The 18,021-nt window shown below is 43.9% G+C and overlaps 1 protein-coding gene across 4 annotated transcripts in view; it reads left to right on the forward strand.

Moving 5' to 3' along the window:
- CDK12 (cyclin dependent kinase 12) overlaps nt 1–17,677 on the forward strand; it is a 369,527-nt gene extending 351,850 nt beyond the window's left edge. For 2 of the 4 annotated variants that reach the window (XM_077459478.1, XM_077459479.1), the window contains exon 14: nt 16,159–17,677. In XM_077459478.1, coding sequence (XP_077315604.1) covers nt 16,159–16,826 — 668 coding nt within the window. In that variant the 3' untranslated portion in view covers nt 16,827–17,677. The remainder of the gene's footprint in view (nt 1–16,158) is intronic. The other 2 variants (XM_077459482.1, XM_077459480.1) reach the window with 2 other exon arrangements.
- The last annotated feature ends 344 nt before the right edge of the window (nt 17,678–18,021 follow it).

The raw sequence follows: 18,021 nt of genomic DNA on the forward strand, positions 1-18,021 counted from the left end.
CAGTGCTATACAAATGCATTGATTCCTGTGTGAATGGCACTGGCAGTGAAGGGGTTAACCAGGGGGTGGCAGTGTAGAGGTTAAGTGTTCCTAGGGGCGTGTTACTAACTGTGGGGGGCTGGGCATTGTGTTAGTAAACACTGATCTCTGCTCCAATCACTGGGAGCAGAGATCAGTGTCACTTGTTAGGCAGAACGTGGAGATGCTGTTTACAACGGGATCTCCCCGTGAGACGATCGCAGGTATCCCTGCGGCGATAGAGTCCGCAGGACCCGCGACCGGGCTCACGGGGGTCTTCGACCTGCACGCGAGCGCGCCGGCGCGCACGGGATGGCAGGGTGTCATATAGAAATGGGCGTACCTGTACGCCAATATGCCTGCCCGTGCCATTCTGCAGACGTACATCGGCGTGCGCTGGTTGGGAAGTGGTTAAGCCTTCCATTTTAGATGTGATGGTCTCTTAACCACTAGAGATCCGCGCTATAGCCAAATGACGGCTACACCGCGGACCTCCTTTGCCGGGACTAAGTCTATTGACGTCCCGTGCACGAGCGGCCTGCGCGCCCCCTGAGGGGCGCACGCGGCGCGCTCTGTGATCGGCGAGTCTGAGACTCGCCTGATCACGGATCCGAGCAAGGGGTCGATCCCGACCCCTTACCACGTGATCAGCTGTCAGCCAATGACAGCTGATCATGTGATACAACGGAGCCGGTAATCGGCTATTTTTCCTCCTCGTGCTGACAGTGTGAGGAGAAAAAAAAGAGCCGATCACCAGCGGCCGTGATCGGGACATCAGTCCCGATCACGGCCAGCTTACCAGTGCCCACTGCCAGTGCCACCTCAGAATAAATAAGTGCCACCCAGCAGTGCCCACAGTGCCACCCATCAGTCCCCTCAGTTCCACCCATCAGTGCCCACAATCTGCCTCAACAACGGTGCTGCACCCCAGTGCCACATATCCGTGCTCATCAGTGTCATCTACCAGTGCCCAGCAGTGCCACCTATCAGTGCCCATCAGTCCCATCTATCAGTGGTACCTATCAGTGCCCCTTAGTGCCACCCATCTGTGCCACCTTATCTGTGCCCATCAGTGCCGCCTTATCTGTGTCCATCAGTGCCGCCTTATCTGTGTCCATCAGTACCGCCTTATCTGTGCCTATAGGTGCCACCTTATCTGTGCCTATTAGTGCCGCCTTAACTATGCCTATCAGTGCCCACCAGTGCAGCCTATCAGTGCCGCCTCATCAGCGCACTTCAGTGAAGGAGAAAAATTACCTGTTTGCAAAATTTTATAACAAACTATTAAACATGATTTTTTATTTTTTTTTATTTTGCATCTTTTTTTGTTTGTTTAGCAAAAAATAAAACTCCCAGCTGTAATTAAATACCACCAAAAGAAAGCTCTATTTGTGGGGAAAAAAATGATAAAAATTTAATTTGGGTACAGTGTTGTATGCGCAATTGTCATTCAAAGTGCATCAGTGCTGAAAATTGGTCTGGGCAGGAGGGGGGTTTAAGTGCCCAGTAAGCAAGTGGTTAAAGACATCTAAATTGGTTTCTCAAATGGCAATATTGTCTGTTCATACGCATAGGGCACTTTGGCTACATATCTGGGACATAAAAGATACTTTTAAGGAGAACCATATATATTTGCTCTTTGAGGGAAGGCTTTGCCTTGGCAATATACTTTATCATGCCTAAATCTCATGCCGATTTTGATGCAGAAGATCTGTAGGCGAGAACTATCTCTATTGCTAGTCTACCTCCAAAGCATTCAGAGTCTGCCTCCCATTTGTACCACAGATCTTGGTGCCACATACTTTCTATTTAGAACCTCACCCCCACAATAACTTAGGCCTTTATTTTATTTTATTTTTTTCTGTCTGTATTGGGCCCCAAGGGATGCCTTCTCATGAGGCTCATTCAAGTGGCCGCTGACACCTGTCTTGCGCTGTTTTCTGCATCCGCAATGGATCTGTTTACAGCCAGCCTATAAAGGTAGTGTATCTCAGTCAGTCAGTTCCTAGCTATTTTCACTTATATCTGATGTATCCTGTTCCTTGTGGCTCTTGTACGCAGTCTAGTGTCTGAATTTTGGATATTATGTTTATCCTGGATCCTTTTCCTAATTACTCCTTTGTGGTTTAACCACTTGACCTCCAGAAGGTTTTACCCCATTTTTTGCTATTTGGCACTGCTCTTTTTTACCTGGTAATTGCGCTGTCATGCAGTGTTGTACCCAAACAAAATTTATGTCCGACACACACACACACACACACACACACACACACACACACACACACACACACACACACACACACACACACGATATAAACAAAAAACCATGACAATTTTGAAAAACTGTATTTTCTACTTTGTTTTAAAAAAAAAAAAAAATTATATCCAATAAACTCAAATTTTGTCATACATTTAGGCCAAAATGTATTCAACTAAATGTAAAAAAAATACCAATAAGCGTTTGGTTTGCGTAAAAGTTATAGCATCTACAAACCAATATACTAACATTTACGTAACTTTTACTTTCTGACTGCCTCTATCTCATTTCCAGGGGAGCTAAAATGCCAGGGCAGTACCTCACCCCCCCCCCCATATTTTCCTTTTCTTTTCTTTTCTTTTTTAAGTAGGACACCCCAAAGAACTTGCTGAGAGGCATGTTGAGCCCATTTAATTTTTTTTTTTTTGTCACAAGATTTTAGAAAATGACAAAGAATTATTTATTTATTTTTTTCACACAAAGTTGTCATTTAAATGATATATTGCTCAAGCATTCCATTGGTGTATGTGAAATTACACCCCAAAATATATTCTGATGCTTCTGAGTACAGGGATAACTTGTGTGACTTTTTGGCAGTCTAGCTGTGTACAGCAGGACCCTGAAAACCAATCACCACCATCAGGCTTTCTAAGGGCATAAATTGCTAATTTCACTTCCTCACCACCCATCAGTTTTGGAGGCTCTAAAATGACAAGATAACGCAAACCCCCCAAATTACCCCTCTTTGGAAAGTAGACATTCCAAGGAATTTGATAAGGGGCATGTTGAATGTTTTGCAGATCCTTGTTTTTTGTCACAAGGTTTTGAAAATTGAAAAAATTAAATAAAAAATACACTTTTTTCTCTCTTAATTTTCCCAAAAATTCCGACAATAAATTAGATCTGCAAAATACTCACTATGCCTCTTAGCAAATACCTTGGTGTGTCTACTTTCTGAAAAGGGGTAATTTGGGGGACATTTTCAGGGCCTCCGGGAACTGATGGGTAGTGAGGAAGTGAAATAATGAATTTCCGACCTTAGCCTGAAGACAGTGATTGGTTTTTGGTTTCCTGTACGTGGCTAGTCTGCCAAAAAGTCTCACACATGGTATCCCCTTACTCATGAAAAACAGCAGAATGTATTTTGGGGTGTAGTTCTGCCTCTACCCATGAAATGTGTTACCAGGTGTAAAATAATTAGATTCCTTCAATGGAATTAATGATGAGTTATACTTCCATTTACCTTGTTTGTGTGTTAGGTCCCAAATTTGAATTGTGCTGGAATCCATATCATCTTACCCAACCGTGCATTACTGATTGTGTTGTCTAATTTTACCCACTTTTTTCATTTTTCTCTTTTACCCACTCCATTACTTGTGATATTAACACTGCATTGTAATCGTTTTTAAAATCTGGTATCGTTAATCCAGTGCTCGACAAAACCCGGTCGCCAGGTCGCATTGGCGACTAGAATCAGCGACCTTGTGCCTGGGGCAGCATAGCTGGGGGTATCCCGTCTCCGTGGACCCCCCCCCCGCGCGATCGCGTCGGGCCGCGCCGCAGGCGGCCGGTAATTGAGCCCCCGGCTTTGAGGCCTTCTGTGATCCTATGGTTCCTTCTGGAATCTGGCGCCCTCTTGTGGTGGCCGTTGGAATTACAACCAACAATGCTAATTGATTTCCTGCCAGTCTTTCTCCATCCCTTTACTTAGAACCCCTAAACAAAAAAAAAAAAAAAAAAATATATATATATATATATATATATATATATATATATAAAAAAAAATATATATATATATATATATATATTTTTTTTTTTTTTTATTATTTATTCTAACACCCTAGAGAGTAAAATGGTGGTCGTTGCAATACTGTCTGTCACATCGTATTTGCACAGCGGACTTACAAGCGCACTTTTTTTGGGGAAAAAATTTTTATTTAATAAAAAAAAAGACAACAGTAAAGTTAGCCTAATTTTTTTTTTTATATTGTGAAAGATAATGTTACGCCGAGTAAATCGATACCCAACATGTCACGCTTCAAAATTGCGCCCGCTCATGGAATGGCGACAAACTTTTACCCTTTAAAATCTCCATAGGCGACGTTTAAAAAATTCTATAGGTTGCACGTTTTGAGTTAGAGGAGGTCTGGGGCTAGAATTATTGCTCTTACTCTACCGATCGCAGCGATACCTCACATGTGTGGTTTGAACATTGCTTTCATATATGCATTCGCTTCTGCACGCAAGCTTGGCGAGACAGGGCGCATTTAAAACATTTTTTTTCTTATTTTAACTTTTATTTTCATTTTTTTCACTGTTCTTTTAAAAAAAAATGCGTGTCACTTTTATTCCTATTACAAGGAATGTAAAAATCCCTTGTAATAGAAAAAAGCATGACAGGTCCTCTTTTATATATGAGATCTGGGGTCAGAGAGACCTCACATCTCATATTTACACTAAAATGCAATTTAAAAATGTCCCTCTAAGAGCTATGGGCAATGACTTGGAGACAGGTGGGGGGGCGGCTATCTTCCCCTCACTCGTCTCCATGTCAGGCCAGGGACAGGTCCAGATCGCCGTCACGGACCCGGCTCCTAACTTTTTTAGCTGGCTCCTAGATTCCAAGCAAATTTGTCAACCCCTGCGTTAATCCTCCTTGCATTTTGTCTTTCCTTAATGCCGAGAATTGAATTCTTGGTTTCTTATTCTGTCAGATAAACTTAGTTGTTATAGTTTTTAGATCTTTGAAATATGTCTGAGGTAACGCAATAGGCAACATTTATACATGGCTTTTGGTACTATTACCATTTTTATAATATTTATTTTTCCTATCCATGAGAGGGGCCTTGTTGCTATTTTTTTAATTTCAGTTTTTATTTCATTTCGTAGTGGAATAAAATGTACTTAATGTATTTTCCCAAAAGATGGTGTTAATCTAATTCCTACATATTTTAACCACTTAAGGACCGCCGCATGGCAATGTACGTCGGCACAATGGCACCGACAGGCACAAGCACGTACATGTATGTGCTTGCCTTCCAGCAGGTGGGGGGTCCCCTGGCTGCGGCGGTCCGTTTTGCTTCAGGAGCGATCCGTGATGAGGGGATGGCCGTTGGTTTCTGGCCATCCTCTCTCGATCGCTCCTGGCGAATGAGAAGCTTCCCCCGCCTGTGTAGTGTAAACACAGACAGGGAGGAAGTGATGTCATTCTCCTCGGGGCGGTCTTTTTGACCGGACTGCCTGAACACATAGTAAGTGCACCAAAGACTACACTGACATGTAGGTACACATAGGCACACAAATTACCCCCCGATCGCCCCCCCCCCCCTCCCCCTCCCAGTCACAGTGTCACTGATTGCAGTGATCATTTATTTACTGATCACTGCATTTAGTGTCAGTTGTGACAGTAAAAAGTATCAGGGCAGTTAGTGTTAGGTCCAGGGTAGCCCCCTACCCCCCTAATAAAGGTTTAACCCCCTGATTGCCCCTAGAGTTAACCCTTTCACCCCCTTTTGCCAGTGTCACTAAGCAATCGTTTTTCTGATCGCTGCATTAGTGTCTCTGGTGCCGCTAGGTGGCTAGTTTTTTTTTAGGTTCACCGCCAGGTTTTTATAGCACTAGGTACCCCCATATACTACCCAAGAAAGGTTTTAACCCCCTGATTGCCCCTAGAGTTAACCCTTTCACCAGCGATCACCGTATAAGTGTCACTGGTGACGCTGGTTAGCCAGTTAGTTATTTAGGTTCCCCATCAGGTTTTTATATAGCGTCCGTGACCCCCATATACTACCTAATAAAGGTTTTAACCCCCTGATTGCCCCTAGTTAACCCTTTCACCCCCTTTGCCAGTGTCACTAAGCGATCTCTTTTTGATAGCTGCATTAGTGTCACTGGTGCCGCTAGGTAGCTAGTTATTATTTTTTCACATCAAAAGCTTTTATTGCAAAATAGAAGCATGTGTTGTACAAAACACGAGACAAGAATACAACAGCACGGTTGATAACAATTCTACTAAGAGATACTTATGATGCACAACGAGATTCTGTCTTTACCACGGATCCCTCTGTCAATACATACTCAGTTCGCTTCAGTTTTATTACATTGACATTTAGAGCGTGTTGAGCAAACAAAAACCTTATGCCATTATCACAGCTTTACTTTAGAGAGATCCGGTCCAATTGCACCATGTGGTATAATAAACTATATAGCCAGAGTAGGTCTGACCACTTCTATAATCAGGAAAGGTAGCAGAGTTAGAAGGAGAGTAGTATGAGAAGGAGATAGAAGAACAGAAGGAAAAGAAAGAAAGAATGATATGGAATGAAAAGGAAGAAGGGTAGTCTGCTGAGAAAAAAGGAAGAGAACAAGGAACGACTTAGTGAGCCTGAAGCAGCTCAGCGTACTGCCTGGAGTATCTGAACACAATCCAGGGGGTCCAGATAGCATGAAATAGATCCACATTCTCATGAGCCTGTGCTACTGTTTCTTCCATTATATACAGATCTGTCACTCTTTTCAGCCATTCTGATACTGTGGGGACTCTGGGAGAACGCCAATGCAGCGGCACTAATGCTTTTGCTGCATTTAAAAGATGCTTGAGAAGAGAATTTTTATAGCTCTCCCGTGGTGTATCGGTAATGTGTAGGAGGCAACAAGCTGCATCTAACGTGGTGGAGGTGCCCGTGATTTGCTTAATTATGGACCTCACTGCGTCCCAAAAAGGTGTTAGTTTTGGGCAACTCCACCAGATGTGTGTTAGTGTCCCTACCTCGCTTTGGCACCTCCAGCAGTGTTCTGGCACCTGAGGAAACCACCTATGAAGCCTGTCCGGTGTATGATACCACCTGATCAATAGTTTGTAACCCAACTCTTGCGTGTTGGTGTTAACCGAGCATCGGTGTGCCAGTGCACAAGCGTTCCCCCATTGTGAGTCCGTAATCTGTCTACCGAGCTCTCGAGACCACTTACTCTTAGTCATCCCCAGGGAGCTTGGAAAAGTTTTGTAGCCATGAATAGGCCATCGAGGTGGTTTTAACCTGTCTCTCGCCAGACGCACACACCTCCTCAAAGTCTGTCAATGGTCTTGTAAATTCCCCCTTATGTCGTGAGGAGTTAACATAGCTCCTGAGTTGGAAATATGTCCAAAGAGGAAGGTTGGGTATTCCCCAGTCTCTCTTAAGAACAGATAGGTCTTTCAGCCTGCCCCCAGTGAAGCAATTCTTTGCCACTCTTGGGGAGTCTAACTTCTGATCGGTGAAGATAGCATTACCCATTCCCGGTAGGAAGTCAGGGTTATCCCTTAGCGGAGTCAGTGGGCTATTCTGGGTCGTCACTGCTGAGTGTTTCATAGTTGTATGAAGTAATGAGAGTGTAGTCTCAGTAAGGGGGTTTAAGCTGAACCCCTCCCTCAGCTTGGTCAAGGGGATCCATGGCAAAAAGTGCAACCTGCGTCCGAGCATCCTTTCTTCTAAACGTACCCAGTCCTTATCGTCTCTGTGGCAATGCCAATCAACTATTCTGGTCAGGTGTGCCGCTATCTGGTAGTTTTTGAAATTTGGCAGGCCCATCCCTCCCTTATCTTTGGGTGTCGTCAATAGCGTGAATTTAGTCCTAGCCCTCTTTTTATTCCACAAGAAATTCAACGCCAGCGAGTTTAATTTATTAAAGAAACTCCTCGGGATCTTAACTGGTAGTGCCGGAAATAAATATATTAGTCTAGGTAAGATTGACATCTTCAGGATTGCTGCGCGTCCAAACCAGGAGAACCATCCCGCCCCCCATTTGCGCAAATCTTCTTCGATCTGTCTTAACAAGGGGGGAAAGTTAAGATCGTAAATTGTAGCTACGTTCGGGGCTACCCACACACCCAGGTATTTTAACGCTTTTTCCTCCCAGCGAAACGGGCAACTCCCCTTGATCCTGTCAAACTCTTCGGTGGTGAGACCTATATTCAATGCTTCTGATTTAGCATAGTTGATTTTTAAATTAGATATGTACCCAAATATCTTAAAAGCGTGGAGCAGGTTAGGCAACGTCGTGTGTGGGTCGACTAGATAGAACATCAGGTCATCGGCGTATGCTGCCACCTTGAACTCTGTCTTGTACCCTGAAGCCCCTAATCGATTCCTTTCCTTTAACCACTCTTATAAACGGCTCTAGAGATAGAATAATCAAAAGTGGGGACAGAGGACAGCCCTGCCTGGTCCCATTTGTGATCTTCACCGGGTCGGAAAGGGAGCCATTAATCTTAACTCTGGCTGATGGACTCTGGTAGACGGCAGAGATCCAAGACAACAATCTTGTTCTCATCCCCACCCAACTACACGTGGCCATCATATAGTCCCACGCCACCCGATCGAAGGCCTTCTCCGCGTCCATAGACAGGAGAAGGCCTCCGATCTTCCTTTCTCTAGCAGTCTGGGCCAGCAGGAGTGTTTTAGTGATATTGTCTTTGGCCTCTCTTTCTTGCATGAAACCCACTTGTTCCGGCCCTATCAGTCCCGGTAGCAATGGACCCAATCTATTGGCCAAAATCTTTGTTAAAATTTTTAAATCCAAGTTCAGCAATGATATAGGTCTATAGTTTGAACAGATAGAAGGATCTTTGTTGGGTTTAGGTAGCACTGTTATATGTGCCGAGAGGAAATCTGGGGTAACTTGTCTAGGCGTCGACAGAGAGTTCAAGGCTTTCTTGAGTGGGACCGCTATAATGTCACGAAAGGTCTTGTAATAGCTGGCCGTATAGCCATCTGGCCCAGGGCTCTTCCCCGATTTCAGTTCGTTAATGGCCCGCTTCACTTCCTCGTCAGAGATCGGTTCATCAAGGGTACCCCAGTCATTCTCCTCAAGAGTTGGAAGTCCGCTTTTTTTCTAGGAAGTCTACAATAATTTGACGTCTATTTCCAGTCAAGTCAGGAGGTTTGTGTTGAAGAGGTAGGTTGTATAATTCCGTATAGTACTTATGGAAGTGGGCCGCTGTAGAGTCATTGTCAACCTCGAGGGAGCCGTCCGAAGCCCGGATTCCACTGATAACCTGACTGGAGTAGTGTTCCCGAAGGGTCCTCGCCAGCAGTCGACCAGTTTTGTTGCCCCCCTCATAATATATCTTTTTCTTAAAAAATAATAGGCGTTTGGTTTTGTTGTGTAGTAGATCATGTAGTTGTTTTCTGGTTTCCAGTAAGTCAGTGGCCGTCTGTGCGCACAGTGTGCGCTTGTGTAGGGTCTCAAGTCTGTTAATTTTGTCCATGAGTTCTCTCACCACCCTGTCCTGATCCCGTTTACGTTTCGCTCCTAGACTAATGAGCACTCCTCTGATGGTGCATTTCTGTGCTTCCCAAAGCACCAAAGGATCTGTGTCTGGTAAGTCATTGAGTAAGAGGTATGTTTTTAGTGCTTCTTCAATTAGAGGCAGGGTGGTCGGGTCCGTCAATAGGGAGGAATTTAGTCTCCAAGTGGCAGAGTGTCTTTTGAGCAGGCCAAAGTCCACTGTCACTGCTATCAGTGCATGATCTGAGATCACCTGTGTGCCTATCTTGGCCTCACTAATCGCCCGTAAATCCCTTTGCGTCACAAACAGATAATCGATACGGGAATATTTGTTATGTGGTTTAGAGAAATGTGTAAAATCTCTGCCCTCAGGGTTCAGCAAACGCCATGAGTCTATCAGTTGCATAGATTGCAGAAGCTTTTTGATCCGCTTCAATATCTGGAATGTGACGCAAGATTTCCCCGTGGACGTATCTGTCAGCGGCTCTAGAGGGATGTTAAAGTCCCCGCCCAATATAGTACACCCCACTGCAAAACCTTGCAACTCTCTAATAAGACGTTTACAAAATTGCAAGTGGTTTCTGTTGGGGAAGTAGGTATTGGCCAAAGTTAGAGGTCTACCCCTGTAGGAACCCTTCAAGAACAGGTAGCTGCCACCTGGGTCCGAAAGGGTCTCAGAGACCTCGAATGGCGTGTCCTTGCCCAGGAGTATGGAAACTCCCTTCGTCTTGGACACGTCATTCGTCGCATGAAATGTTTTCGTAAAGTATCTGTTGGTCAGCCTATGCGTCTGGCGAGTAACAAAATGCGTCTCCTGAAGGAAAACACACTGCGGCCTACCTTTCTGTAGCTCCCTGAAGACTGTGGATCTCTTTTCCGGAATATTCAGCCTCTGCACATTATGCGATAGCACGAAGGGTACAGGGCCCAGTTCCTTGTACACCATTGTAAGAGTACTTCGAAAAGAGAAAGAACAAAATATGATAAACAGTAAGTGATTAGAATAGGTTCTTCAGAACAACCAACCTCCGATTTAATTCGGACCAATATTCAAGATTATCAGGTATCTATGACAGAAAGGTGGGTAGAAGGAGGAGGACGAGGAGAAGAAAAGAAGAAGAAAGAAAAATAGAGGAAAAGAAGAAGAGAGAAAGAAGAGGAGACTCTAGAAAAGAGGAAATGAGATCAGGAAGCAACAGAGAGAAGAAGCTGCCTCCAAGAGGTAAGTAATTAGAGATAAAACCTCAGTAAACCAAACACAGCCTACCGGGTTGCAAAGTAGCCTTTTCCAAGATCAGGTGAACTACCCGGTCTGGAAAAGCTTGGTAGGGTCGTGGGGTGAATCCGAAAAGCAGCTCGCTTTGTTTGTGGATCTGACCCAGGCGCGCCTTGAACAGTAACACCGTGTAATCCCTAATAAAAAAAAAAAAATTTGAGAAAACGATCACAGTGTAAAAAAAAAAAAAAGGAAAATAATTCAACAAATAACATAGAGAAATGGGATAGAGAGTCAGCAATTAAAAACCAATGGAATGTAAAAGTCTGTCTTCTTCTTTTCTGTGGTTCAAATCTAAAGGACAATGGCTCAAACCCCCCTGTGTAATTGTCCCCGGGCCATCTGCCATCTGTATCCGTAGTGACGTGCTGCAGCCGGTAACTAGGTGAAGTGGGAAGAGTGTTGGCCAAGTCTCAATAGTCCCAAAGTATTCCGGAGCCCAACTGAAACAAGGTACCATTAGCATGCTGTTCAACAATCCCCGGCGTAAGCCGTTCTCAATCCACATGCAGGTAAGGCATGACCTCACATTAATGGTACGGCAAAAGGAATGTAGCCAAACTAATCCTGCTTTTTGGTGGGATTTGGAATCATGGGACAGTCTGCAGCGGTCCCAGCAGTGAACAAAAAGCTCCATAGTCTATACTCCCATCCACCCATGGTGACAGTATCGCAACCTTCCCCTTAGCGTAGTCCATATGTAAAAAGGTGAAACAGATCGCAAATATGGAGAGGGGCCCAAGGGTAAGCAACATCCCACAACTGTTTGCAATAATGCGATCTGTATACTGAGCCATGTAGTAGGAAAAGCAGGTCTAGAGTAGCGTAGTGTCTCCCATTCAGTGCGGGTCAGTAGACCGCTCCCTTCAGATAGGCCAAGACTTCCCTCTGCGTAAGCCAGCAGTCACACAATCAGCACCCAATATGGCCCGAGAACATCACACGGTACGGTGGAACACAAGCAAATTAATCCCGGTCTCCTCTCCTGATTCTGGAGGGAGTGGGTCTGGGATTAGGAGTATCCATAATGGAGTGGCTCCCCTTGTTGCTTCTCATACGTTTCGGCAGCTGTTTCTCAGGAGTCAAGCAGGCCGAGCCATGGGGTTCCTGGGAGCTCACAGGCAGGGCAAATTGCTGATACCACTCCGGTAAGGCTGGAGGCTCCAGACGTAGGGAGGTACAAAACTCTGGTAGGTCACTTGGAGTACGCAAGGACAACTGTTTACCCCCATGTGTTACCACAAGAGCGAAGGGGAAGCGCCATGTATACCTGATCTCACGCTCTCTGAGTATATCCAGTAACGGGCGTAGTGCTCTCCGGTTGCGCAATGTGATTTGAGACAGGTCCTGGAAGAGCATAATGGCTGCCCCGTTGAAGACAATGCGGTCATTCCCCCTTGCTCTTCTCATTATGTCCTCTTTTAGAGGGAAGTTCTGGAGGCAGCAAATAATATCTCTGGGGGGTGCAGAATCTGGGCCTCTTGCTCTAAGTGCTCTGTGAGCGTGCACAAAATCTATGGCCGCATCTTCCTGTCTGTCTAGGAGACTGTTAAAGAGTCTTTGTAGGGCAGGAATGATCTGGTCAGGTTCCACAGATTGGGGGATCCCCCTTACCCTGATGTTATTCCTCCTCCCCCTATTGTCCAAATCCTCCAAATGGCGGTTCATTTCTATGAAATGTGAGGAGTGTGCCTCTGCCACCGACTCCAATGTGCGGATGTCTCTGTCCCTCCTTCTCCCTGCTGTCTCCACTGCTGTGATTTTTTCAGTCAGTACTAGCAGGTTAGTCTTCAGATCTGTTATGGCTGCTGAAAATGTGGATTTTATGTCTGCAGAGAATCCGGACATGTGGTCATAAGTGAGGGGTTTAGAGGAGTGAGAGAGACCTCTACCTGTGTCCTCCGAGGCAGACTGGGAGTCCTCGCTGAAATCTTCCTCCTCACCATGCGCCCGCGCCATCTTGTCTTGGCTGTTTGCCCGCTGTATAGTCTGAGATTTAAAGATCTTGTTGATATTCCGGGCCGCTCCGCCGCTCGGATTCCTCCGGGCACTAGCGTGAGGCGTTAGCTGTTTTTTTTTTGCTTTTTTGCTTTTTTTGGACAGATAAGGCTGTTTGCTGACTCTCTCTCCGGAGCTCTGTTAATGCGCCGCCATCCTCTCCGCCGGCCAAGCCACACCCCCAGCTAGTTATTTTTTATGTTCATGTTAGAATATTAAAATTTATAAATGGTTTGGGTCTTTTGAGAATGATTGACTTGCTTATGTATATCATTATATATTCTAGATATGGATAAAGTGAAATAGATGTGTGTATGTATGTATGTATGTATATATATATATATATATATGTGTGTATGTATGTATTTACATACATGTATGTAAAAGTCTCTTTGAAGCTTCATATGCATTTCATGGGAAGCAGTTCTATGTACATTTCACATATGGCTGTAATTTAGAGTCAGTTGACTATTCACCTCCCCCATTGTAAGAGATAAGGTTACATCCTTGTATAAAAGACACAAAGTTTCAGTATGATACAAGTTATTTCTTTATATTACAGTATTTCCTGATTAGGATTATCATTACGTACATTGCTTTTTAAACGTATATAATCTATTTACTGATATATGTAGTATTTGGTTTAAACTTGTATAAGGTAAATGGTTTAATACATGGCAGTTTTGCCATCCCAATAGAATGTTTTTATTAGAGACGGTTTTCTGTTGGATGAGGTGGGAGGGAATTTGCTCATTCAGAATTCGCGGGCTTGTCCTGTGGTACAAGAGAGCTCAGAGAGACACAGACTTTGGAAGAGAAGCTGACAAACCTTCTCACACACACACAAAGATACATTTATACAATCTTCATTTTAAGAATAAGAAAATTATCGATGCTATTTTATATTCTACATTTTGACACTGTTTTTGTAATATTTTGCTATTTTTATTATTAAATCAATTTTGGTATTTTTACACGAGAACTGAACGGATTTTCTTGGAACTTTCCTCATCAATATGAATTATTGAAATATAGTTAATACAGTAATAACTCAATTTCTACAGTTAACCGCCAGGTTTTTGTAGCATTAGGTACCCCCATATACTACCCAATAAAGGTTTTAACCCCCTGATTGCCCCTAGAGTTAACCCTTTCACCAGCAATCACCGTATAAGTGTCACTGGTGACGCTGGATAGCCAGTTATTTAGGTTAACTATAACTAACTAACTATAAAAAACATATTTTTTCAATATTTCTGGTCTTATTTTCATTTTTTTTTGCAAAAAATAAAAAAATTCAGTGGTGATTAAACGCCACTAAAAGAAAGCTCTATTTGTCTGAATAATAATATAAACTTTTCATGTAGGTGCAGTGTAGCATAACAGCGCAATTGTCATTCAAAGTGTGACATCTGCAGTGTCATCTCCCAATTGGCTTCATTGGTCTATCTGTTGTTGGTGTTCCCTCCTCTCCCCTGCAGCCATGCTGACTGACACAAGGAAGTGGGATCACTTGACCAGCGTGGGCTGAAAATAGGTCACTATACAGATCTATCTTAAGCCTCATACACACGGTCGGACTTTGTACAAACTTTTCCGTGGACTTTTGTACAAAGGGCGTGGTCCACAAGTTTGTATTGCATACACACGGTCGGACTTTTTGACAACAAACACGAACGTAATGACGTCACAACGTACTGACGCCGCTTCAAAAGAGGACGTTCAATGACTCCAGCGCCACCTTTGGTGAACTTCTGTATTGTAGTCTGATCTTTTGCATTAGTTCTGAGCATGCGTGTTTGTACCTTGTACAAAAGTCCGATGCTTTTGCGTACACACAGTCGGACTTTGCTCCATCAGACTTTTGTTGCCATAAAGTTTGTCCGTTCGCACAGCCAACAAAAGTCCGATGAAAACAGAAAAAGTTTGTCCGATGGAGCGTACACACAGTCGGATGTTGCTCCAAAACAGCTAATTTGCATGTTTGTTGTCAAAAAGTCCGACCGTGTGTACGGGCCTTTACACAAGTTGGTTAGCATAGGTGTCAGGACGGGGCAGGACCGTTTTAAAAGTTTTGCGGTTAAAGGGGAGTTACACCTAAAAGTGGAATTTCCACTTATCTGTCTCCTCACCCCCTGTGGTGCCACATAAGCCCTGAATTCCGCAAAAAAAAAAAAAAAAAAAAAACGATGTAAAGGCTTTTTTGGGTTCTGAGGCGAAATTCTTAAGTGATTGTATGTTGGTGATTGAAACTACTCTTACCATTGGAAAGCATATTTATTTATTTATCTCTTATATTGCAACCAAATTACTGAAATCAGTGTCCATGTGTTTTTAATAATATCCCCTTAAATATTAACTCTGAACACAAATTATTTGGAAGACTACAGTTTTGCAGCTTATAATAGGTCTGATGCTGCATCTGTCCCCCGGCACCTCTGCACTGAGAAGCGAGTGATCGAACGTCGCTGGTCAATTGATTCTGGCAGTTAATCATACAAAGACTGCACACTGTCAGTCACAGCTTTCCTCTCTGCTCCCTCCTCGCTCAATGGAGCACCGGGCCGTGGAGTGGGCGGGGTTGGCTGGCTCAGTCTCTCAGCAGCTCGCTGAGAGGCTGAGCCAGATGTCGGTCCAGACTCCATTGTCACAATGACACGGTACCTGGGCCGACGTTCTGTGACATCTGCCAAGAGCGGACTTCACCCTGCTCTCTGAAAACGGGTCTCAGGAGTGCAAAACGAATTGCACTCCTGTTATCCATAGGTGAAGTACAGCCAAAGGGGCTTAGGCTATACTCCTTTAATTAAATCCTAGTGTAAAATACAAACCAACTCCTTTCCCCATTACCAATTATCTGTATTTCCTACAATCTTGTTTTAAAGTACTTCTAAAGTTAAAACTTTTTTTTACCTTAATGCATTCCCTGCATTGAGGTAAAAAATGTTACTGTTTTTTTAAGACCTCACCCTGATCCAGCACTGCTCCAGTTCTTCTCTCCCCTCTCTCTAGTCACACAGAAAACTCAGGCAGCAGCCGGAGCCTGTGTGTCTGTGGAGGCCAACAGCCTGGCTTTGGAGTGTGCCTGCACATGTGCCACATAGAACACGCAGGAGAGGAAGAGTGGATATCGCTATTGGGGGAACTCCAGAAGAGGAGGTAAGGGCCCCTCTGTGCAATACCATTGCAAAGAGCAGGTAAGTATAAACATCTGATATTTTAGGGAAAAAATTGTAATTACAACCACCTTAACTCTTATGTAATTTTAACATTGTGAAGTTCAGCTGTAAATATCTTGGTTTTTTTCTTCCCTTTTCTCTTTTTCATTTACATTCTTGTAAAGATGCAGTCAAAGGAAGTAACCTTTCTCCTGCTTGTCAACCTTGTATCCTTCCACCAGAAAAAAGACCACCAGAGCCTCCTGGACCGCCACCTCCTCCACCGTCTCTTTCCAAGGACCGTGCTACTGATCCAGAGCCAGTGGGGACAACTTCCCTAATGCAACTTTTCTCTCAGTCAGAGGTAGAGCCTGCCGCAATGAAGGTTTGTAGAGAGAACCCAGGATTGAGCTCGGACTTTACTCGAAATCTGCCCCCCAGGACTTACAGCTCAGAGGGGCCAGAAGAGAGAGACTCAGGGCAAATGCTTGGGGAACAGTCCCCTCAATCGATCGAGAAAAGCCGAACATTTCCAGTACAGCTGGGAGAATCAAGTGGTTACCAGGGAACAGGGTCTCTGCAATTTCCAGGAGATCAAGACCTCAGGTTTACAAGGGTCACTTTGGGAATGCACTCTGGTACAGTGGCCACACATGGACAATTAGAGGTGACCAGTAACAGCTCTCATCTTTACCAAGAGGCCAAAAACCTCAGCTATAGTGATTTGGGGTCAGGGACTGCAGCAACAACAAACCAGACTTGGGTTGCCCCACCCCAAGCATTCAATAAGACATACAGAGCACCTACACGTGCGACTCCAAGGGGAGGGCAAGGAAGAGGAGTCCCTTATTGAGTTTATTATACTGTTCTTTACCTGCCTTTTCTGGCCTCTTTTTAAATGCGGTGACTGACAAGGTGTGGCTAGCTATGGCAGCTGCAGTGGATATAAACCCAGAGAGCCTTGAAAATCGGTTGGGTTTTTGAAGAAGGGAAGTATGAGAGACGGATACTCAAATGGTCAATTGCTGCTTCATGAATGTGTTTGGGACACTTATACCCTGTGATGTAGAGTTTGCCCTCCCCATTCATTGTTCTTTTCCAAGTTTTAGTCACTTGGGCAAGTGACGGTTCTTCAGAGATGGCAAGCACCATCATTCTCAGATGGTTGAAAGGTGGGCTTCATAATGCGGTGTTAAGTGTTCAAAATTACCCCATCTGCTACCAAAGGGCTCACAATGCTATTCTGTATTGTAGGTCTATTTGGAAATGTATCTAATTATGTGGTACCCCTCAGGAAACTAATAAGAGAGACCCACATAAATGCAAATGCAGCTGGCTGTGTACAGTTTTTTAAGAGATTTTTTTTCTCTTGTGTCATTAACTGCTGGATTATAGATGCAATTTCTCACTGTTTTCCTCTAAACTGCTTTTGTTTTGTTTTACTTCACACCTTCTGGAGCACCTCATGCTCTTAAAGAAAATTCCAAGGAGAAGACCATGTCGGTGAACAAATATTGTTATGCCCTATTGCGTTTATATAAATATATACTTTTTTTAAGTTGTATTTTTAGGGCAAATTTAGGCCTCCATTACACAAACTCCTGTCTTTGTTTTTCTCCCAGTTGTGTTCGCTGACTATGTGAAAAAAATATTTTTTTTAAAGTTGTTGAAGGGCCTAGACAAATAAACAAGAATTACAAAGTACGATTACTGCTTTTTTAATATTGTTATTGAGTGGAAAGTTCTATGATTCATTTAACAAATTAACAGTAAGGCGCATTAAAATGCTTGAATGAATAAACAGAAAAGATATTCTCCTATGCTAGTGCGGGGACCTTAGTTAGGGTTGGTAGTATTTTCATGGTGGTGTTAGTGTGTAGTTAATCATTCATGCCCCGCTGCCTTGGCCGACTGGGGGACGTCCAAAGTACTATACACAAGAGAGATGAGGAAGGCATGCATGAATCCTTTTAAAACGGTGGCTGGGTTACAAGAATGATAGCACAAAAACAAATGGTAATACATGTAGATGATGCCCATACAACGGA

This window comes from Lithobates pipiens, unplaced genomic scaffold (genome assembly GCF_037356315.1).
Source record: "Lithobates pipiens isolate NorthernLeopardFrog02 unplaced genomic scaffold, aLitPip1_a1.2 Scaffold_28, whole genome shotgun sequence".
NCBI lineage: Eukaryota > Metazoa > Chordata > Amphibia > Anura > Ranidae > Lithobates > Lithobates pipiens.